General features: G+C 48.0%; 1 protein-coding gene across 2 annotated transcripts in view; it reads left to right on the top strand.

Annotated features, from left to right (window-relative positions):
• Positions 1–22759, top strand: part of LOC118231054 (DENN domain-containing protein 5B-like) — a 33095-nt gene that overhangs the window by 8621 nt on the left and 1715 nt on the right. Inside the window, exons 2-20 of one of the 2 annotated variants that reach the window (XM_035424491.1) lie at positions 4799–4908; positions 6106–6784; positions 10731–10918; positions 12774–13277; positions 13592–13823; positions 14215–14365; positions 14633–14723; positions 15372–15503; positions 15985–16137; positions 16906–16984; positions 17089–17164; positions 17828–17956; positions 18179–18300; positions 19243–19388; positions 19656–19774; positions 19974–20161; positions 20846–20928; positions 21208–21334; positions 22429–22603. In XM_035424491.1, the coding sequence (XP_035280382.1) occupies positions 4799–4908; positions 6106–6784; positions 10731–10918; positions 12774–13277; positions 13592–13823; positions 14215–14365; positions 14633–14723; positions 15372–15503; positions 15985–16137; positions 16906–16984; positions 17089–17164; positions 17828–17956; positions 18179–18300; positions 19243–19388; positions 19656–19774; positions 19974–20161; positions 20846–20928; positions 21208–21334; positions 22429–22603 (3484 nt within the window). Of the gene's footprint in view, positions 1–4798; positions 4909–6105; positions 6785–10730; positions 10919–12773; positions 13278–13591; positions 13824–14214; positions 14366–14629; positions 14724–15371; positions 15504–15984; positions 16138–16905; positions 16985–17088; positions 17165–17827; positions 17957–18178; positions 18301–19242; positions 19389–19655; positions 19775–19973; positions 20162–20845; positions 20929–21207; positions 21335–22428; positions 22604–22759 lie in introns of both variants that reach the window. The other variant, XM_035424490.1, reaches the window with a different exon arrangement.

Here is a 22759-nt window from a genome sequence, read left to right as displayed (position 1 = left end):
GATAAGCGCGTTAAATTTTTGCGTTTTCCGGAACGAAGGGACTCGTCGTTATTCCCGACGCAGCTGCGCACAGCCTGTGCAAACGGCCTCAGCAGAGGGAGAGATTGAGCTGAGATCATCCCGCATAAATCCTACAACAATAGCTGCTGAGGGCTGATGTGACAGAGGGGGATCGCTTTGTCTCATCGCGGTGTGCAGTGCACTGTGTCAGAGGAGGACCCTGTAACCGTGGAAACTTGTGTGAGATGTGCGTCATTGATAGAGACGCAGCAGCTCTGTCAGAGACGGGCGGGGGAATCCTGATTACTGAATCAGAATCTTTCTTTCATTTTTTAGACTGGGAAAAAATGAGAGGAAATGAGAACAAATGGCTGCTAAGTGCAAATGGACTCTGAGGGTCGAGGGTTAAGGGATGAAATATTGTTCGTTTGTCGGCCTGCGTGTCAGGCTTTAATTAACAGCCACCCCCCCCCCCCCCCCCCCCTCTTCCACTCCCACTCCCACCTCTTCTTCAAATTCATAACAGGAGCGGAAACTCTCCTTTAAAGCAGACCCAAACCCCTGCTGTAGACCAAAGCTCTTTGGAGCAGGGATATCGGACGCCTACAGTAGACCGCGCATACAGAAAAGACTATCTCTACAGACCGCACATACAGCAAAGTCTGGCTCTACAGACCACACATTGAGCAGAGACTGGCTCTTCACAACCTACTATTGTTGCTGTTGTGCTTCACTGTTCACAGCCGGCCGGCGGTATTTGATTGGCTGAAAGGAGGTCCCGCCCTCCCCCTCCCCCCCCCTAATGTTCGTTCAGTTGACAGGATTCTTCTAATGGAGGAGAGGCCTCGTGTTGACTGGAGGCTTAGCTTGAGCGCCGCTGCTCCTGAGAGAACCACAAAAGCATCACTGTGTGGGAAATAATCCCTGATCTGGGCTAGCGCTAACCGTACCAAAGCATCCGTGTGAACAATGAGCCTCCCTCTCTCTGTCTCTCTCTCTCACTCTCTCTCTCTCACTTCAGATTGTTTTGTGTCACTTCTCAACAAGGCCATTGTCTGTGTCCCTGGTGATTTGAGCACGTGAGAGGAATTTCTGAGGAATTTTTCCTCTGCAGAACATTGTCAATAATGTTCTGTGAAATATGCTGCACAAATAAATACACACCGCTTTGATATGATTGGTTTGTGTGTTTGTGACAGACACCCCCTTTGCATTGATAAACCCTCTCAGTGCGAAACACTTTAACTGTGCACTCGAACCAGGAAGTGCTTCTGTACTTCCAAATTCGGTCCTGTGCCCCACTGTGCAGTCAGAAGGGTTTCTAAGCCCTCTTCCACTCAGAAAGCCTCTTTTTATGGCAGACCGCGGTTTATCTGCCGATAAGAGCCTTTAAATTAAGCTCCTCATTTTTATCTCGCCCTGACTTTCAGCCAAAAACAGCGGAGCCATTAAGAGAGGGATGAGGAGAAGCGTTCGTCCGTGAAATGAAGAGCTGAACCTGCGCTCTCCCTGTGTTTGTCTTCCGAAGGCTGGTGGAGCACAGTTTGTCTCTGGGCCCCTGTACCAGGGACTGCTGGCTCCTCCCCACTCATTTACCGCCCCCTCCTCCCCCTCCCCCGCCCCCCTCCTCCTCTTTGGCTGGCAGTTTGGGTTGCGCTGGGGGCTCTGGGACAGTAGCGGCTTGTTTAAGAGCCCTTTGGGGTGAGATTACCTCAGCGATGCTGACACTTGCATGTGATCTGTTAATGACCCCGCACTGTAAGCTGCATAATGAGCTCGCACTGTAAGCTGTATGTTGACTCTGATGTATTGTGAATCCTATTGAACCTCAACAGTTCTCAAAAGACCTGCCTGCCCACTGCAGGTCTGTTAGAGTCACGTGTCACTGTGCTGAGTGTATATTTATGGAATATGGAGTATTGGGATACAGTATTCACATATCATTTATAATAAACCAGTCTGTGCTGTGTCTCCTTATCTGTAACTGCAGCCTTTGTCCTGTGATCCCCAAACACTCTGTGATCATTTACATTGCCTGCTTCTCTGGGCTCCCCTGCATCAGCAATCCCATAATCCTTCCTGCATGCTGCTGTGTGCTGCAACCTTGTGGGTGCAGTGGCAGGGTCGCTCAGGGGTCACTTGCTGTCCCTCGGGGGGGTTCAGTGTTCCCTCTTGTGGTGAATCTTCCTTATCGGTGGAAACTGAGCTGGCAGTGATCTATGGGCGGTGTGGAATACGATCAGCCTGAAACGGCGTTTTTCATGATCCTGTATTTCCTGTGTTTGGGCCGATCGCCCAGTCTCTCCCAGTCAGCAGCTGCCGGTCGGCTGTTCGTTGGCAGCACAGTTTCTCTCCAGTGGTTCCGATGGGTGGTAAATGAATCAGAAATCGGCAGCGTGAGTGTTGGTGTTATTAAGGTTAATAATAATAATGGAAATAAAGAACATCACTGCGGAGATGGTGTTCTCCTGGGAGGAGTGGAGTAGGGTATTCTTAATTGCCCTCTTGGTGAGAATTTATCATCTCAGCAATTTTAACCGCTCCCCAAACTCCCCCATGGTTCCCACTGCAGTATTAAAGCAGAGAGAGATTCCATCGCTTCAATATGTTCACATTAGTAACCCGGTGCTTACATTGTGGCACAAATTTGTAATTAATATGCAGACAGAAAGAAATCACAGTTTCAAAATCCATAACCCATAGATATAAAATTAATGCTATTCCATCGTAATTCTTTATTAATTTATTAATGTGTAAAGTTTAAATTGTTCTGTCAGTCTACTGTATTTCAATGTAATTTATTTTGTTGGTGGAGCTTTATGGGTGTTTGCCCAGCCAATCTCCTGTGAGTTCCCACATGATTGACCTGGTGAAACTCCACCCATTTTCCAGCCAATCAGTGTGGGCAGACTGCCGTGCTCCCCCGTATTATACCTCTAGATTGGATGGATTTGTAAGAGCTGGTACTGGGTTAAAACTGTGGAAATCTAACTTTTAGATAAAGTGCTCTGCGATCCATAAGGCTGTCTGTGATTGATTCGGCTTCCTGCCGGTCCCATGGTGTTATTCACCATTAATCAATTCGACCAGTGGCCACGCTTCACAGTAACATCTGTGAATCAGACAGACTGAGGCCTGGGGCTGGTTCATTCCTGACTCCAGTTCCAGTGTCTGTGGCAATGCCATGACCGCAGAAATATGAAAACAAGCACAAAACCGTGCAGACCCACAGCGCACCTGTACAAAGTGTCATGAGTAAAACTTGGCTAACTATATAGCTACCTAGCTATGGCTTGTCCTGACCTCTGTAACGTTATTCGTTGTCCTCCGTGTGTCCACACATCTGTATTGGTGGTACGCGCTAAGTAGGCTAACTAAAGTAGGCGAAACGCTAACATATTAGGGTTAGAGAAAATAACGTTAGGCGATAAAGCTGTGCTTAAAAATCTTGTGCCGTTCGAAGTGGTGATTTTGGGAAATGCACCTGCGCATGCGACCTACTAAATGAAGCACCACCTGCGCATGCGTCCCGCAGGTCGTCTGTGAGTGAGTGAGTGAGTGAGTGAGTGACCACAATTTGCCATGCATGGCAATAGATTCTTTCACAGGATTCTTTAATAGGATAAGCATAATTAAACAGTGTTATTGGTCCTGTATTTCATGTTGTTGTCGGCCTTTTCCCCATTCTCAGACCGGATGGCATTTAAGCTCTGGAATCTGCTGCTTGTGCCACCATCTGTGCAGGCTTGTTAGATCCGTCCAGAATGGCCGTCACATCACAACATAATGAGAGGAGTCAGTCTGTGCTGTCTGCTGTCTCGGCTCATAATTACTTGCAACTGCACGTGTGTGTGCGTGTGTGTGTAGTCGCGTGAGTTTGCGTGTGTGTGTGCCCAGCTGTGTATGCATGTGAGCTAGATTCAACTGTGTGTGTGTGTTTACAGTTTAGGTGGTAGCTCTTTCCCGTTCATCCCCTCTATCATCTTCCTTGCTTGGTTTCTTGCACTCATGGTAGTTACAGGATCTGGTTCATCCCTTGCAGAGGTTGCCAGATTGTGTTTAATGCAGATGGGGTGAGGTTGCCAGATTGTGTTTCATTCCGTTAGAGTAAGGTTGCCAGGGTGTGTTCAATGCAATGCTGTAAGTTGCAGAATTTTAAATGTGGCCTATGTTTTTCCTTGTTGCACAGCTGACTTGCTGATGCCACCTATTTATAATACCATTATAAGCCTGTTTCAAATATATGTGCTCAACCTGTGCATGTACAGTACCTAATGAGGTGTTATTGATTATCAATTAGCAGCCCTCAATAATATTTTCCCCACCAGTATTCCCAAGTGTTACCAGTGATAACATTTACCTTGATCTGCTCTATATGTGTAATAGCTCTATATGTATAATAGTGCTGAATTTGAATGCTCTTACATAATTCCTCCTCCCACTGTAGGACCCCACCTGTGGTTGCCATCAGCTGTGTGTTAGTGGGACAGGGTTTCTGCTTAATTTGGGGGCTCTGCGGCAGAGATTGATTCACCTGTTGAATTTAGTGTGTATTTTGTGACAGGGCTATGGTTCTCTTGTTCGATGTTGAGGGGGGTCTATAGTTGCCGTGTTTTTGTTTTTGGGTCCAGATAAGCATGTCATTCCTCTCCTTTTCTCTCTCTCTCTCTCTCTCTCTCTCTCTCTCTCTCTGTCTCTCTCTCTCACTCTCTCTCTCTCTCTCTCTCTCTCTCTCTCTCTCTCTCTCTCTCTCTCTCTCTCCCTCTCTCTCTCTCTCTCCCTCCCTCCCTCCCTCCAGGGCAGCACTTTGAGCAGAGCCCACTCAAGCGCAGCTTCAGGTCCAAAATCCTGGCACGTTTCCCTGAGAACGTGGAGCGCTACCCCTTCAACAAGGAGGCCGTTAGCATGGTGAGTGAGCGAGGGGCGGGCTGCAGGGGTGTGGGGATTTTAAACTGTGAGTATCGACCATTTTAAAATCAATTGAAATTTCCAATTGAAGCTAATTTATTAAACAGGGTAAATGAAGACCATGATGCCATACCATGGTGGTATCTTTATACTTTACAGGACCGTCCATGATGGTCCACCCATAGTCATCTAATCACTCCCCATCACAGGCAAGGGCATGGGTGTGCTCGTGTTTGTTATCCTCACAAGGGTATGGGTGTGCTGGTGTTTGTGTTATCCTCAGTAGGGCCTGGGTGTGCTGGTATTTGTGTCATCTTCAGCAGGGCATGGGTGTGCTGGTGTTTGTGTTATTCTCAGCAGGGCATGGGTGTGCTTGTGTTAGTGTCATTCTCAGCAGGGCCTGGGTGTGCTTGTGTTAGTGTTATCCTCAGCAGGGCTTGGATGCCAGGTCTCTGCTCAAACTGCACCGCACTTCATCCTTATGAAATTCTCACATTAGTTCTGACACGGAGTGATGAATGTAATGCTGCGCTCTCATCATCTTAATGAAATATGAAATAATATTTGTCTCTTGCTCCATATGAAAGGCTTTCAAATCAGTGACAAATATAATTATAATTATCGCAGCTCTTTAATGGCTGTTTCAATTCCTCTGAGTCATTGGTGTTTGTCAGAGAGAAATTACGTGTGAAAACTACTCTGCTGTTTAACCACAGGAGAGCGAGCTGAGTTCTGCATGAGAGAAACCAAGTGAGAGAGAGAGAGAGATGTCTGTATGTGTGTGCATATGTGTGTGCCTGTGTGCGTGTGTGTGTATGTGGATGTGCCTGTGTGTGTGTGTGTGTGTATACTTGAAATTCAATCTCTCCTTGGACTCTCCATCCCCTGCAGGCATGAGAGATTAATGCTCCATTTGACCGGAGATGAAATATGTTTTTGTCCAAATGAATCATTACTGATCTGATCCAGTTACATACAGTGAGACTTCTCTGACTAACCTCCCTCTAAATTAAATTCAGTTTGAACAGTTGCATATTACAGTATTACCTAAGCAATTCACTTTTATAGTAATTAACATACTCTGCTTCTCTCTCTCCCTCCCTCCCTTTCTCTCTCTTTCTCTCTCTCTCTTTCTCTCTTTCTCTCTTTTTCTCTCTCTCTCTCTCTCTCTCTCTCTGTCTCTCTCTCTCTCTCCAGCTGTGCATGCCGGGAGGTCTCTCTTTCCGTACGCAGACGGACTCTCTGGAGCCGCAGTTCCACTCCTTCCTCCTTGCGCAGGAGGACGGCTCGCGCGCCTACGGCTTCACGCTCACCTTTTACGAGCAGGTGAGGAGCCCCGCCATCCGCTCCGCCATGCGATCGCTGCAGCAGATGCACCGGGCGGAGCTCGCCTCCTCCTCCTCCTCCTCCTCCTCCTCGTCCTCCTCCAGCATGGACTCCCTAACCGGCAGCCTGGACGAGGCCGACGCCCCCCCGGCCGAGGCCCCGCCCCCCTGCGGGGGCTCGTACGACGCGGCGCGCGACCCGCTGTACGTCTCCAAGGCGCTCTGCCTGGTCACGCCCCTCCCCTTCCTGCACGCCTGCCGCGGCTTCCTGTCCCAGCTGCACCAGGCCGTCGCCGGGCCTCTCCCGCCGCCGCTGCCGCTGGAGAGCTACGTGCACAACCTGCTGTACGAGGTGCCGCTGCCGGCGCCGGGCCGATCGCTCAAGTTCCACGGCGTCTACGAGCCGATCGTCTGCCAGCGCCCGGGCACCGGGGAGCTCCCGTTGGCCGACTTCCCCCTGCGCGTGGCCTTCCAGCTGCTGGGCGTGGAGAACCTGGTCCAGGTGTTCACCTGCGCGCTCCTGGAGACGCAGATCCTGCTCTACTCACAAGGTAGGGGAAAGGGTTACCATGGTGATAAGGCTAGGCAACACCTGGGCATCAGTGTTCTTTCTGAGTTCCTTGAAGAACTTTTTTTTCAAAGGCAGACACACAGATAACTTTGATTTGATAATTTTTTCTATCAAAAAAGGTTCTGTGCTTCCTTCGGGTACTTTGGTTTCCTCCCGCAGTCCAAAGACATGCAGGTAGACTAATTGGAGACTCTTAATTGCCCATAGGTATGAGTGTGTGAGTGAATGGTGAGTGGATAGTGTGTGTGCCCTGCAATAAATTGGCAACCTGTCCAGGGTGTATTCCTGCCTCTTGCCCAGTGCACGCTGGGATAGGCTTCACCACCGCCCGCGACCCTGACTAGAATAAGTGGGCATAGATAATCGATGGACGTTCTGTGCTTTTGGACACATTTAAGGGAATAAAATGACCCCTCTCTAAAAATTATACACTGTGTTCCAGTGGTTTGCTCACATTAGCAACAGTATATGCAAGAAGTCGAGGATGGATTTTCTGTGTTGATTAACAGGCTTGATTTTTATGAGAGAAAATACCAGAGACAGCAGTCACGCACTCCCCATGAGTAATTATTATGGGCATTATTAATGGGGCCTCTGCTTCCCCCAAATGAAGAACCATGTTTTATTAACCAGACCATGTGAAGCTCATAAATCAGAATAATTCAATTTTCTTATTAAAGTGAAATATATTGATTTGCGTTTGAACATTTTTCATTGGGACTGTCGATTACCGTTTTAGAACTACGCAGATTTCCCTTTTTTAAAGAGCATTTAGTGTTTCGCTTTGCTTGAGTTGTACAGAATTTTGAGTTAAAAGCTTGGTTGGGAATGTCTTTACTACCGCACAGGCTCTACTCTGGTGGGATAAGGTCTTGTCTCCATGGCAAACACTTGACAGCCAATTAAAAATGGGCAGAGGTAGAGCATCTGAATTACAAATCTCTGCATTTTTACTTGTGAAAATGTGCATTTGAAGGATCATGTTTACCCCTTCTGCAGTCAGTGTTTCAGTCACAGTGTTTTACATGCAGTGATTTAGTCACAGTGTTTTAGCTGCTGTGTTCTAGATGCAGTGTTTTAGTTGCGGTGTTTCAGTCACAGTGTTGTACACACAGAGATTTAGTCATTGTTTTTGTTGCAATGTTTCAGTCACAGTGTGTTTGCCAGTGTTTTAGTGACAGTATTTTAGCTGCACTGTATTACATACACTGTGTTAGTCACAGTTTCTTTATACGCAGTGTTTTAGTCACAGTGCTGTATTAGTCATCACTCTGTGCGAAGCTGAGAAACTGGCCGCTATCTGTTTGTCCAGACTGACTAAAGTGCTTGTTATAATTCCATTCTGTCCATTTTCAAAATGAGATGTAAAGGATTTCCCTGAGATTCAATTAAAATAGGCTGAAGTGTCTTTGCCAATTAACTTAAATGCCCTCACACTAAACGGTGCTGCTCCCCGATAGATTAATTTGGATCATTTTTGTAATAAAATCGATCTTTGCTGTCCTCCCATTTTGTATCGCAGGCAGTTGTTTGCAGTGGCTTTGATTAAAGCCTAGTTTGCAGAAATGGGCCAAACTCCAGCGGACTGAACTAGTTCACAGATGTGTAGTTAGATTGTCTCAATTCTAATCACAGCACACTGGCTAATTAAGCCTGGGGTATGGAGATGGCAGAGGTTTCAGGAGGCTGGCTTTGTTCCAGCTTATCTCTTCTGAGGCCGTGAAAACAGATCAGAACACAGTGAGCGAGAAGTCAGTTAGGCTGAGAAGTCCCGCAGGAACGAATATTTAAAATGTTCTTTTCTCTTCACTCTCCTTAGCATCAGTCCTCGTTTGAACCGTAAACTTTATGAACTGTGTAGCGCAACTACAAGTAAACATGGGTGGCAACAGACTGATAAACAGAGCTAGTGCATCGTCAACGCAGCAGACTGTAGCATCAGCAGGTTTTCTTGTTAAAACCAAATTCGGTGTTGTGGCTCCCATCCCGACCGGGTTTCTTCCAAATTTCTTACTTGTTATTCTCTCTCTCTCTCCCATCCCCCTTTTTTCTCTCCTCTGTCTCTTTTATGTTCGTATGGTGCAAACGGCTCCAGTGTTTTCCGCAGCCCCAATTAATTTTCCCCGCCTTAATTAATGCAAATTGCCTCTCCTGACACCTCAGCCATTTTACACGAAACAGAATTCTGAGCTTTGATGGTAATGAAACAGGGAAGTGCTTTCCTCTGAGCCATGGGGAGGCTGCAAATATAAAGGGCGTGCAAAAGGTGTGTAAAGGTTGGGTAAAGGGTGTGTAAAGATTGTGTAATGGTTGTGTATAGAACCTGGAGAGGAGAGAAGACTGCAGCAAGTCTATCAGGGAAGGAGGGAGGGAGAGCTACATCCATCTGTTATGTTTAATAGATAATGTATATTATCCCTGCCAAATTGTGTCAGAGAGAAGGAATGAGGGAGAGGGAGAATGTGAAAGGGAAAGGGGTAGAGAAAGCGCGCTATATCCATCTGTTATATTAATAGATAATGTATATTTTTACTGCTGCGTGTCTCAGTCAGAGAGAGTGACGGAGAGAAAGAGGGAGTGAGGGAGAGAGGTGGAGAGAGACAGAGAGAGAGTGGGTTCAGTGAGGGAGAGCATGAGAGAGAGTATGTGTGAGCTTGTTCAGTCATGGGCAGAGAAGGGCGTGTCTATGCTGTCCACATGCTGTTCATACCCCCATCATGTGATGTGATCTACCTGAATGCTCCACCTGCAGATGAGGTGTCACACTTTCTCCTGTACACCGGTCACCTGGACACCATCTCTGACTCAGTGGGCTGAAACCGAACTTCTGGGCCTGTTTTCATGTCGCCTCTGAGTAACAGCACTGACCTAGGATCAGTTTTACTGGTGATGGATAAGGATAGCGTTAGGATATGGATCAGTGCACTCAGTCTGAGAATTTATGAATACAGGCTCTGACCTCTCGGTGACTGTCTGTCAAGGGTTGTGTGAAGTACATTCTAAATGCAGGTGTGAGTGCAGGGGTTTCTTTCTTGTAAATGTGGAAGGACGGTGGTGTTATGGGTGCTACCCCGCGCTCCACATCTCAACCCCCCCCCCCCCAAGCTCTGCCCTTCCTGCTGGCCCGATCCACAGTTTAACTAAGCGTCTTAATGAAAGAAGTGCTGACAGGACAACCTTGACCTGCCATCTTGCATCACAGGTTTAATCATAACCCCACGGCTTGCCTCTATCAGTGCAGACCGCTTTCCTGCGTCCGTCAGAGCTCAGTCCAGGCCGCCGCCCGCCTCCTGCCCACAGGGCGCTTCTCATATCTTCAGTTTAACAGGATCCAGCCGGTGCTGACTTTTACACAGAGACACAGCGACTGCTAGCTGGAGACTGAGAGATTTAGAGAGACGCTGATAGAAGGCGGATTCACCGCCTTTTTCTGCGGACGTGAAACTCCCAGTCGTGTTCGAGAGGCGCGCTCAGCTGACGCTCTCAGTCTGGGAGCGCGCAGAGACGAGCGTCACATGCTGTGTCGGGCCGCTTGCTTTTTTTGACGCCGCGGTCCCCAGATTTTGCGCGGGTGAGTCAGACGATGACGCTTCCTGTGCGGTTTGAGGAGGTGGAGCGGGGCGTCCAAACACGTCACAGTCGTTCTGGCCGTCCCTTCACATGAGTCTCATGAGTCATATGTATGTACTATATATATATGACTTATGTATATGTGTCTTTGAGTTATATGTATGCATAAATGAGACATACGCATGTAGGAGTTGTTTATGTACCTGTCTATATGAGTTATATGTATATGAGTCATATGCATGTATATATGAGTCATGTACGTATATACGAGTCATACATGTACAATACGTGTGAGTTATATAGATGTATGTATGAGTTATACATATTTGTTTCTAAAGACTGTCTCTCTCTTGCAGATTACCAGTGCTTGGTGACGGTTGCCGAGGCGATCACCTCGCTGCTGTTCCCCTTCCAGTGGCAGCACGCGTACGTGCCCATCCTGCCCGCCTCGCTGCGCCACTTCCTGGACGCGCCCGTCCCCTACCTCATGGGCCTGCCGGGCACCGAGGGGGCCGACCGGTCCAAGCTGCAGCTGCCCCAGGAGGTACCGAACCAGGAAACCCGCAGCTCGAACCCGAGCTCGGCGCGGTCTCCGTCTCTCGCTCTCTCTTCGTGTCTGAGAAACGGGACTCCGTGGGCTGGGTCAATTCCACCTTAACAGTCCATTCGGAAAAATCTTTACCCAAACTCAGTTACTGAATTCGAACAGGCCCGGACCGTTCGACGGGGACGCTTTCAGTTGAATTTAAATGCGCTCCCTGCGTTCCCGCTTCGCTCCTGTACTGTTGCGTTTCGGCAAATCCTGCCCTGCTCACTCTGAGATGAACAGCGGCATTAAACGCGGGCCTCGTCCTCCCGCCTTTTCTTAGCGCTCTCAGAGAAAGAAAAAAAAAACGCAATGAAACAGACTTCAGTCGGGAGAAACACGCTTCCGAATGATGCCTCTGTACACGCCTCTCCCGTGCACAGAGGAGATAAGATTCTAACAAGCCCCGGAATTCTAACAAGCTCCTGAAACATCCGCCCACAGGAAACCCTTAATCCGCCACAGTTTCGCACAAATGTTAATTATCCACCCGAGTTTCTCTCGGGCGCCGGTGTGGGGGTACGGTTTCCCAAGAGCCTCTTCCCTCCAAATCCAATTTTCCAGCTGATTTTTTTTTTTTACCCACCCTCGAGCACTTGTGCTGAATTATAATTTCCAAAATAACTCTTTGAAGTATGGCTGGCCTGCGGCTGAATTAATCGGAGAGTTGCATAAAAACATTGCAGGTTGCAACATTACATGGTTGAGTTTTTTTTTTCCAAAATAAAAAAGAAATTTTGAATATGAAAGGTACTATTATGTCTTGTTACTTCTATCCAGATGTATGCTTGTGTGGAGCTCAAATCAGGTGGATCTAGCTCACATGTACACACACACACACACACACACATGCACACACACTCACACACACAGGCTGTGTGTGCGGAACCAAGCTCATACATCTTATGCCACACACTCCATCAGGCTCAGAATGCGGGAGGCTGACAGACTGTCAGGCTCCAGAGTGACCGCAATTTCAGCCAAATCTCATCATGATTTGTGCTCTAGTGGCTGAAAGGGGGGTGAAATAGCCTGACCCCAAGATGGCAGGCTGACAAAATCTTTTTTCTATTCTATTAGCCTGTACATTTTCCAGGAGTGTGCGGATATGATTCTCAGTGTTGAATATTTACTCTTCTATAGCTTGGCTGCACAATATTCCATACGAATGAATTTTTCACCATCTACAGAATTAATGTATACCATATCTACCTTCCATGAGGTCTGCAACAATAAAACTGATATTTCCTCTTCTTAGAACTATGCTCCATAAAACTATATTAATTAATAATGTAGTGTGTTTATAATTAAGAGAGGGGGGGGGGGGCATGATAGACAAGAGAGGAAAAAATGGTCATTTTATCAGCAAAAAAAACTTCTCTTCTCATTCAGTACTGCGACACTTAGTAGCCCAGTGCAGTACAGCTCATTAAATATCTTTGGTCTCCAGTCTGCATGCAGGGTTCTAACACACGGCAGAGTTTTATAAATATCAGAAACGCTCTTCGCACTTCATTTTGCCCACTTTAGCGAAGTGCCTGCGTGAGATCACTCGTTCGCAATCAGCAGCGACGCTCAGCCAGCCCAGCCAATGCCGGTCCCCTGCTGCTCCTTGCTAGCGGGGAAGCACAAAGCAGCCTTCGGAAAGAGCAGCAACGTCTGCTCGTTATTTCAGCTCCGCTCCTGCTAGCCTTAGGCGTCCTGTTTTAAAATGTTAAGTTGCTATCTCTGCGAGTTTCCCTTTTCTCATTAAATTTAAAGCCGTAAAAGAACAACAGCGGTTCGCTGATGATTTCGGTTTGTTCCGCTTCAGGCCAACCTGTGTTTTGTGGACCTGGACAACCGCTGCGTCGAGCTCCCCGAGGATTTCCCACAATTCCCCAACAAGACGGAATTAATCCAGGAGCTGACCGAGGTGCTGCGGAGTTTCGGGGTGTCTGCGGAGGGGGGCGTGGCCGGCAGCCCCTCCCCCAGCCCCGCCCCCGCTCGCCTGAAGAGCCAGGCCCTGCAGGAGCTGCTGGAGGACGGGCGGAACGGGAACCTGGGCAGCGAGGCCCTGGCGGCCCTGGAGAGGCTGCAGGCCCTGGCCCTCCGCACCGGCGTCGCCGTGGAGACGGTGGGGCGGGCTGGCCGGGATGGCCACGCCCCCGGTCAGGAGCAGGAGCTACTGGACACCAGGCTCAATGTGCAGTTGAGGGAAGTGTTTGCCAGCCAGTTCGTCGCCGTGTTCGCCAACTACGAAGCCTTCGTCATCCCGAGCGCCCACGACCTGGAGTCCTGGATGGCCAACCGAGATCAGATGCAGAACTTTGACAAGGTGAGACTGGACACACACACACACACACACACACAGGGACATGCCTGCAGTGAGTGCATTGGTCAATGCCTTCTTTTTTGTACACACTGGGGTTGCCGATTCTTTGTCTGGAGGTTTTCCAGGCAAAATCTTTTTTTCTCTGAGAAGAAAGAAGATCCTGCAGAGATAAACATGTCATAAACAGTGCAAAAGTGATTCTTTACAGCAGCTTTATTCATGGATTGTGTTACAGACATGACCCTGTAGCGATGCTTTATTCATGGGTTGTGTTACAGAGATGAATCTGTGTGTTTTTTTCTTTGGTTGTGCTTTAGACCTCCTTCCTGTGGGACCAGCCTGAGCCCTACTTGCCCTTCCTGTCCCGCTTCATTGAGACGCACATGTTCGCCACCCTCATCGAAAATAAGATCGTGTCCCATTGGGAGGAGAAGGATCCGCTGCTGAGTGTATTTGACGCTCGTGTGGAGAAGTTCCGCCTCTGCAACGCCCGTGCACCAAATCTGCAGTCTTCCCACTACCAAAGGTGCTCCACCATCCGGGAGTCAGGTGGGTAGCCACCCTTCAGCCATGCCCCTTCGTGAATATTCATAACATGCCAGCAAATCAGAACACAGGCATGAATTCAGCAATTCAACACAGACGGAATTCTCAGTATAAAGAATATAGAGCTGACAGTCTGGTCGATTTGTAGAGCATCTGCAGTTACTTACACAGGGTATTCAGACTGAACATAGAGTTTGAGCTACTGCTGTGATGCAGTTCTAACTGTGTGTTTCTTGTGCAAAGGGTTCTGCACCTGTGACAGGTGGTCATACCTGCACACACTCAACATACACAGGCTCTCATAGGGAGTGACTGCAGGCAGCAGTGACACAGTTTACGACGCAGTTCCGCGTGTTGTGGTGATGATGTAGTGCTGTGACCCACCCCACTCCAGCCCAGGCCATAGAGCAGAGGCTCCTGAAGATCGACCACACGGCCATCCACCCCCACCTGCTGGACATGAAGATCGGACAGGGCAAATACGATCAAGGCTTCTTCCCCAACCTGCAGGCTGATGTCCTGGCCACCGGCCCAGCCAACAGCAAGTGAGTATCTGTGTCTGCCTCACCCCATAGCCAATAGCAAGTTAGTATCTGTGTCTGCCTCACCCCACAGCCAATAGCAAGTAAACACCTCTGTCTGCCTTACCCCACATCCAATAGGAGCAACTAGTGAGTATCTGTGTCTGCCCCACCCCCTGTCAATAGGAAGTGATAAACTGTGCATCCTCACAGGTATGTGTGTGTCTATGTGTGTGCGTGTGCATGCGTGCGTGTTTGTGTGTGTGTGTGTGTGTGTGTGTGACTCAGCAGGTGGTCAGGTCGTTCAGCTGCAGCCCAGCGCCGGATGGACAGTCACAGACAGCACACCGAGCACCTGGGACCCGAAAACGGTGTCAAAGAGGTACCCCTCCCCCTCCTCCCCCACTCGTCCTACTCGCTCCCCACACGCCGGCACCTCCTCCTCTTCCCTAAAAAACTATCCAACGCCCCCGCATTTACTTCCCAGACCCCAGGTTATACACTTTACCTTCAAATGCCAACCCTTCTATATGCTCATCAGATACTCAGCTGCTGTGTTCCATCCTCTCTGTTTCTTAAATACAAGAGAGATTCTGGGGCTGTATTACAGTACTGAACAGCCACAGTTCTGTACTGCACTTGAAGATGAACCAAATTGGAATGCTCAGCTCAATGCCAGGGAAACAGAGCTAAAATTTAATTCTCACTCTCACCTGCCCCCCCCCCCTCCATAAATGCACACACCGTGTCCTGAATCAGGACTGAGAAAAAAGCCCACAGAGGCTCCTGAAATTCATCTCAATTCAGTATAAAAATAATGTTATTTGAACATTATTCAGTTTGGTAAGAGGCTTTCAATTAATTTCTTGAATTAACTGTATAAAAATGGATCTGACGTGCTCTCACACGCATTCAGATATCAGCTTGTGAGATGTGGCTGTAGGTAGCTCCAATTGAAGTACGTGCAGGGGGTGTGACCTGATGTTATGGGCGGGGTTAATGTCTGTCTCTCTTGGGGCTCCTCCAATAGAAGTACATGCAGGAAGCCCGGAGCCAGGGGAAGCACCAGTGGCAGCCCAGGTTATCCGACATGTCCCCCGCCCTGCTCACCCAGACCAACTGCAAATTTGTGGAGGGGCTTCTGAAGGAGTGTCGCATGAAGGTGAGGTATCCCAGAAGCCAGGACCCAACACACCACGCCACAGACAGCCAGTACACAACACATCACGCCACAGAGAGCCAGGACCCAACACCGCACCCCAAAAACAGCCAGGACCTAACACAGCACCCCAAAAACAACCCGGACCCAACACAGCACCCCAAAGATAGCCAGGACCTAACACCGCAAAAACAGCCTGGACCCAAAAAATCCTTACTGATGCACAGAAGGTAGTGCACATTTAGAGTACAGCCTCTTTAGAATATAGACCCCATATCAGCTCTGTGCACAGAACGCAGGTAATGCCTCAGTGTCTTCAACAATGTTCATAAAAATTAAGCAGCTTACAAATCAGAATCAGGTAAATAACAATGAATGATAATGAGGTTGTAGAGACAGGTGGAGACAGGTGGGTAGTGACTGGTGGGCAAAGGTGGTGATAGGTGGGTACAGGTGGTAAGAGGTGGTGCTGTTCCTGTTCTAGACTAAGCGCATGCTGGTGGAGAAGATGGAGAGCAAGCTGGTGGAACTGGGCCACGGGGAGGTCAGTCTGACAGGTGTGGAGGAGGATACACTGATCGCCAACCTCTGTGACCTTCTGGAGCGCATCTGGAGCCACGGCCTGCAGTTCAAACAGGTAAACACAGCTGCGGCTCAAACAGGTAAACACAGCTGCGGCTCAAACAGGTAAACACAGCTGCGGCTCAAACAGGTAAACACAGCTGAAGCTCAAACAGGTAAACACAGCTGCAGTTCAAACAGGTAAACGCAGCTGAATCTGAAGCAGGTAAACACAGCTGAACCTCAAACAGATAATTACAGCTGGACCACAAACAGGTAAACACAGCTGAATCTCAAACTGGTAAACACAGCTGCGGCTCAAACAGATAAACACACCTGCGGTTCAAACAGGTAAACATAGCTGCAGCTCAAACAGGTAAACACAGCTGAAGCTCAAACCGGTAAACACAGCTGCGGCTCAAACAGGTAAACACAGCTGTGGTTCAAACAGGTAAACACACCTGCGGTTCAAACAGGTAAACACAGCTGAAGCTCAAACAGGTAAACACAGCTGCGGCTCAAACCGGTAAACACACCTGCGGCTCAAACAGGTAAACACACCTGCAGTTCAAACAGGTGAACACAGCTTCAGCTCAAATAGGTAAACCAAGCTATGGCTCAAACAGGCAAATATACCTGCAGCTGCAGTTCAAACTGGTAATACATGCTTGTAGCTGTAATGCACCTGCAATAACGTCCACTTCCACCATTTCCTGCTTCCTGTGTCTGTTTCTTCCCTCCAGATGCAGATATGTGTTTAAGTGCAGCATTGTTGTGTGTAGGTTTCTATCTTGTGCAAAGGCAGACACTGGAGCATGTGTGTTATGATATTTCTCCTGTTCAGGGAAAGTCTGCCCTCTGGTCACACTTGCTCCTCTACCAGAAGAGAGAGGAGAATCTGGAGCTGCAGGCCACATCACCAGGTGAGCTTTTAAGTTGTTTCATCGTTTTAAAGTCCGTTTCTTGCAGTTTGTCAGCATGCCTGAGGCCAACTGAGATGTGTCTTTTCCTGCTCTCCCTCCTGCAGTGTCACCAGACAGACTGAAGTCTGAGTGGGGCGGGGCCATGCCACCCTTGGGCGTGTCTCTGACACAGGATATGAGGTACATGACCACTCCCCTTCTTACCTCTAGGGATGGCAGGAGTCGTGCTGTGAATGGCCACTGTGTGATGAAGAGGACCAATGAGATGGCAGCATAGTGTAGGAGTTGGGAAACTGCTCTTTAAATCTCAGACGAGACCTTGAGCTTCATTTGTAGCAGGTTCCGCGTTCATGCAGCTGTGTAGCTGGGTGCAGTTAAGCTGTGTAAAATCTCTCTGGGTAATGCGTCAGCTAAGCTGAGAAACATAAATGTTTAAATAAATGAGGTTGTTGGCAGGGTGAGCTGGCACCCAGGATATCCTGCTCTGGTCCCCCGTTGCCGTGGTCACCCAGCTGTAGCCTGCTTACTGCTGCAATGGATCAGCTCTGTGATTAATGGCTTCTCTGAGGAATTCCCCCTGTAGCTCAGAGCCAAGTTTGCCCTCTGTCCTGCTACTCACTCAGCAATCTCCGTTTACCGTCCTCACTGCGGCCAATCAGTAGCTTCTGCCCGCACCTGGGGCAGGTGGTCATTTTGCATGCCGCCGCTGATTGGTGCAGAGAGGTCACTCTTCTCTGCCCTTGTGACCGGCCCCAGACCCTCTGCTCCTATAACAGAGGACATTCCACACGCAGACCCATCCATCGTAGTGCAGCTCGACATGCGACTCTTTGTCTCTCTCAGACACATACAGAGCATGACTGAGATAAGGACGGAGGTGGGTCGAACCCGGGCCTGGATCCGTTTGTCACTGGAGAAGAAGCTGCTGTCACAGCACCTAAAACAGCTGCTGAGCGACCAGGAATTAACCAAGTAAGAGAACACACGCACTCACAGGCACGCACACACACATGTACATGCACACACACACACACACACACACATATACACATGCATGCACACAACACATACACTTATGTCTACTGTATTTGTGTGTGTGTGTGTGTGCACATGCATGTACATGCGTGTGTGCATGTGTGCGCGTGTCCAAGTGCATGTGTGTGTGTGTGTACTATAACGTTTGTCATCCTGCAGGAAGTTGTATAAACGATATGCATTCCTGCGGTGTGAAGAAGAAAAGGAGCAGTTCCTGTTCCACCTGCTCTCTCTCAATGCCGTTGACTACTTCTGCTTCACCAGCGCCTTCACCGCCATCAGTGAGTCTGCAGGCTGACCGCAGCCACACCCATCAAGACACAACCACAAACACACCTGACAGACACGACCACAACCACTCCTGTCAGACACAACCACAACCACTCCTGTCAGACACAACCACAACCACACTTGTCAGGCACAACCACAGCTATGTTTCACCTGTCAAACATGAGCAGACCTCAGGTTTCTGCTGAGCAGGCATTGCTGAGTACAGCTGATGTAAATGAGGCAAAAAGACTAGTCCAAAAAAAGATTAGAAGTGGTAGGCATCACTTTGACTCCTTTAATTATGTTCCTGGATATTAACATGACATTAAGTGCTTGTTTGTTTGATATTTCCCTTTGAGATGCTAATTAAGATAGACCAGGTGATATATGTGATAAATTGCAGGTTTATCGTTAATAAAAAATGGTGCAGCAGTCACCTTATGACAGATTAAAAATATCAGGCTGAATTATTCAGTGTGTAGTTGCATTGAAATGATGCCAGAAAATTTCCTCACTTACCCGCTACAGAAAAAAAAAACTAAATCAGCTTCAAAAAGCCTCTGGTCTCTGAAACTAGCAAGAGAGCGTGCTAATGCTACCTCCCACAGTGGTAGGGAGTGGTGCTATCCAACCACACCGTCAGCTTATCAACATCACACATTATCAGCATATTTTCTATATTAAAACTATGCAAGTTTCTCTGGATAAGAGTGTCTGCCAAATGCCTGTAGTGCAATGTAATGCATATGCTCTCAGGAAGTAGAGAGGCTGCCTGGTTGCTGGACGGTGATGTATAGTGGTTAACACTGATGGTCTGTTAGTGTTTAACACTAATGGTCTGTTAGTGTTTAACACTGATGGGCTGTTAGTGTTTAACACTGACAAGCTCTTATTGTTCAACATTGCTGGGCTGCTGGTGTTTAGCTCTCTGCTGGTCTGTTTTGTCCCTGTAGTGATTCCGTACCGGGCAGTCATCATTCCCATTAAGAAGCTGAGTAATTCCATGACCACATCCAACCCCTGGGTGTGTGTTTCGGGTGAGCTGGGCGACTCGGGCGTCATGCAGACCCCCAAGAATGTTCTGGAGATGAACTTTGAGGTGAGTGAAGCCCCAGCTAGCACATCACAGAATATAATGTCTTACCAATGTTTTAACATCACTGCAAAGTTACACAGATGAAGATGTTGAGAGAACATTTTGAGGACATTGTGATGGCATCCTGTGCTAATAGGCCAGATTTCCATCTTGCTCTCTTCACAGAATGTTCCCGTGGTTGATTTATGTACCACGGTCATCATATGAACTATTCGAATAAAAATAGTCTCACACACACCCACACACATGCATTTCTCCTCTGTGTTTCAGTGCCAGAACCTGGGCCAGCTCAGTACAGTGCAGCTGGGACATGATAACTCTGGGCTGCTGACCAAGTGGCTGGTGGACTGTGTGATGGTGCGGAACGAGATTACAGGACACACATACAGGTAAGAGAACTGCAGATGCACACAGTCAGGTAAGAGACCAATAGATATACATACAGGTAAGAGTCCTGTAGAGGACATACAAACAGGTAAGAGGTAAGGTGGTAAGAGTGGTTACACACATACGGCCAGCTTCATAGTCAGACACCTGAAAACCACATGTAAAGAAATTAACTGCCTCCTCCCTCCACCCCCCACCAAGATTCCCCTGTGGTCGCTGGTTGGGTAAGGGTGTGGATGATGGCAGCCTGGAGCGGATTCTGATTGGTGAACTGGTCGCACCATGTGGAGAGGAAGAGGCGGGGAAGCCATGCCGGACTCCGCCCCTTCAACGCTCACCTTCCCAGACCCAGCACATCGGCATCGCCGCGCTAACCAGCCGAGCCAATAGTAAGCCTGGCACCAAACTACACCACACCGGGCTGCACCTCACACCAAACCACACCACACCGGGCTGCACCTCACACCAAACTACACCACACCGGGCTGTACCTCACACCAAACCACACCACACCGGGCTGCACCTTACACAAACTACACCACACCGGGCTGTACCTCACACCAAACCACACCACACCGGGCTGCACCTTACACCAAACTACACCACACCGGGCTGTACCTCACACCAAACAACACCACACCCGGCTGTACCTCACACCAAACTATACCACACCGGGCTGCACCTCACAACAAACCACACCACACCGGGCTGTACCACACACCAAACTACACCACACCGGGCTGTACCTCACACCAAACTACACCACACCGGACTGTACCTCACACCAAACTACACCACACATGACTACATCACACCAAACTACACCACACCGGGCTGTACCTCACAACAAACTACACCACACATGACTACATCTCACCAAACCACACCACACCTGGCTGCACCTCTCACTACCTGTACCTGTCATCAAATCACACTAAACCTGGCTCCACCTCTCACTAAATCACACCACACCTGTCACTCCCAAGATTCAGGTTTATGCCTGTGTTTCAGAATGTATTTTTGGGTTATTTAGTGATTACCACCTCACTTTAACACCTTCCGCTTCTTCACAGAGCCAAACGTTGCTCAGATCCAGGAGGCAATCGAGAAGGCAGTGAATAGCATCATCACACACTTCCAGAAGTCTGAGAAAGAGGTGTGTGTGTGTGTTTGTAATTCCATATATGAGCATGCTAACCAACTACTGCATTTACAGAGTTCTCTGCGTAAATACATTACTTCTTGTTATAGGTGCATAATGTATTTTACATGGTAAAAGCATTGTGGTCATGTGACAATCAGGGCAGAGATTGATTGGAAAGCACTGTGCACTCAGAATAGCAGGCATTGAATATGGTGGGGTAAATATTTAAATAGCCATTATATTGTATGTGATATTAATACTGTCTCTTACGCTGTGTGCCCCACCCTGCAGAGGGGCAGTCTGACGGTCCTTCTTTGCGGAGAGAATGGCCTGGTGTGTGCACTGGAGCAGTTCTTCCACCATGGCTTCAGATCCACTCGTCTGTTCCAAAAGAATGCCTTCATATGGGACTTTGTGGGTGAGTAGTCCATAATAACAATAATAACAATAATAATAATAATAATAATAATAATAATAATAATAATAAATGGCACTTGTGGTGAGACATCACTGTGTCATTGCGCAGCAGTGACTCCTGCTGGTCAGTCGGACTCCCACACTCTGCCTGCACTAGCTGCATATGCATCTTCCTCTGACTCTATGCAAGTGTTTATGCGAGTTTAACTGGAGTACTGAGTGAAAAAGAGGCAGCTGACATCTCCTGTTTCAGAGGACAGGGTGTGCTTGTCTGCACTGTCCCAAATTGATAGAGCAGGCTGACCTTGGTGTATAAATACATTCTGGCCTTCCTAACTGGTAGTGAATATGGGCAAAATAAAAAAAACAAACCCCACTTATATATTGTACTAAAAATGAAAAGGTGTGTCAAAACAGCTGTCAGCTGTTAAACCAAAATAATTTACATTCAGGAATAAAAACAAAAATATTGTACTTAAAAAATAGTCGTTTGGATGGTAGTTCAGAATGATTATTGACTGTTTTCTACTTTAATGTGGCACTTTAAATGTGACAGTGATGGTCATGGTTCTGAGTTATGATGTATTAAACAGGCAGGCTTGTGACGATTTGTGTAGATAGAACAGAAGTTAGCTTTGTGTCTCCATTACGTTTTTGTGTCTGAATAGCATTTGAGTGTCTCGCACTTACAGTATTTCATTTCAACTGGCTCCCTCTAGTGGAGAAATAAAAACTGTTGTATCAAACGTTGTATCACTGTTGTATAAAACGAACCACAAACCATAGGGATTCCAGTACCTTGGAATCCCTATGTTCTGAAAACGTTTTAGCAGGTCTCTCTCCTGTGGCAAACTGCATTTTAAATTTCCATAATTGCAAGAACACAAATGATAATAAAACACATTTTAAAAAGAAAGCTTATTTAAAAAACAGTGAATAAAGCGGAAACAGCCAGCGGCACATGCTATCCTCCCTCCTTCTCAGCTAATAGGTCTCCTTCCAGCTAGTAGGAGCATTAGCATATCACCCTTTGATTTTGGGGAAGTGCAGGGCTCTAGGTTCTGTGTGCCCATGTATCCCTTTCCACCCCGACAGAGAAGGCCATGGCATACCTGGACTCAGCTGATCAAATGGGTGACCTGCAGGAGGCCCCCAAACCCCTGGGGCTCACCTGCGAAACCTTTTTCCGCTACGTTAGCGCCATCAACGCCACGCCCAGGAACATCGGGAAGGATGGAAAGTTCCAGCTGCTGGTTTGCTTGGGAGCCAGGTGAGTAAATGCACCTGTACCTCTATTACACATTTATCACACATATATCTACACATATCACACACACCTCACTGCATGCTATTTACTGCTGGAAACTACAACTTGGAAGGCGACTGATTCGTTTTATAAACTGGAGATTCCAAACTGTCCCAGATG

The sequence above is a fragment of the Anguilla anguilla genome, chromosome 7 (genome assembly GCF_013347855.1).
Source record: "Anguilla anguilla isolate fAngAng1 chromosome 7, fAngAng1.pri, whole genome shotgun sequence".
Taxonomy (NCBI): Eukaryota; Metazoa; Chordata; class Actinopteri; order Anguilliformes; family Anguillidae; genus Anguilla; species Anguilla anguilla.
This window is presented reverse-complemented; position numbering and strand designations above follow the sequence as displayed.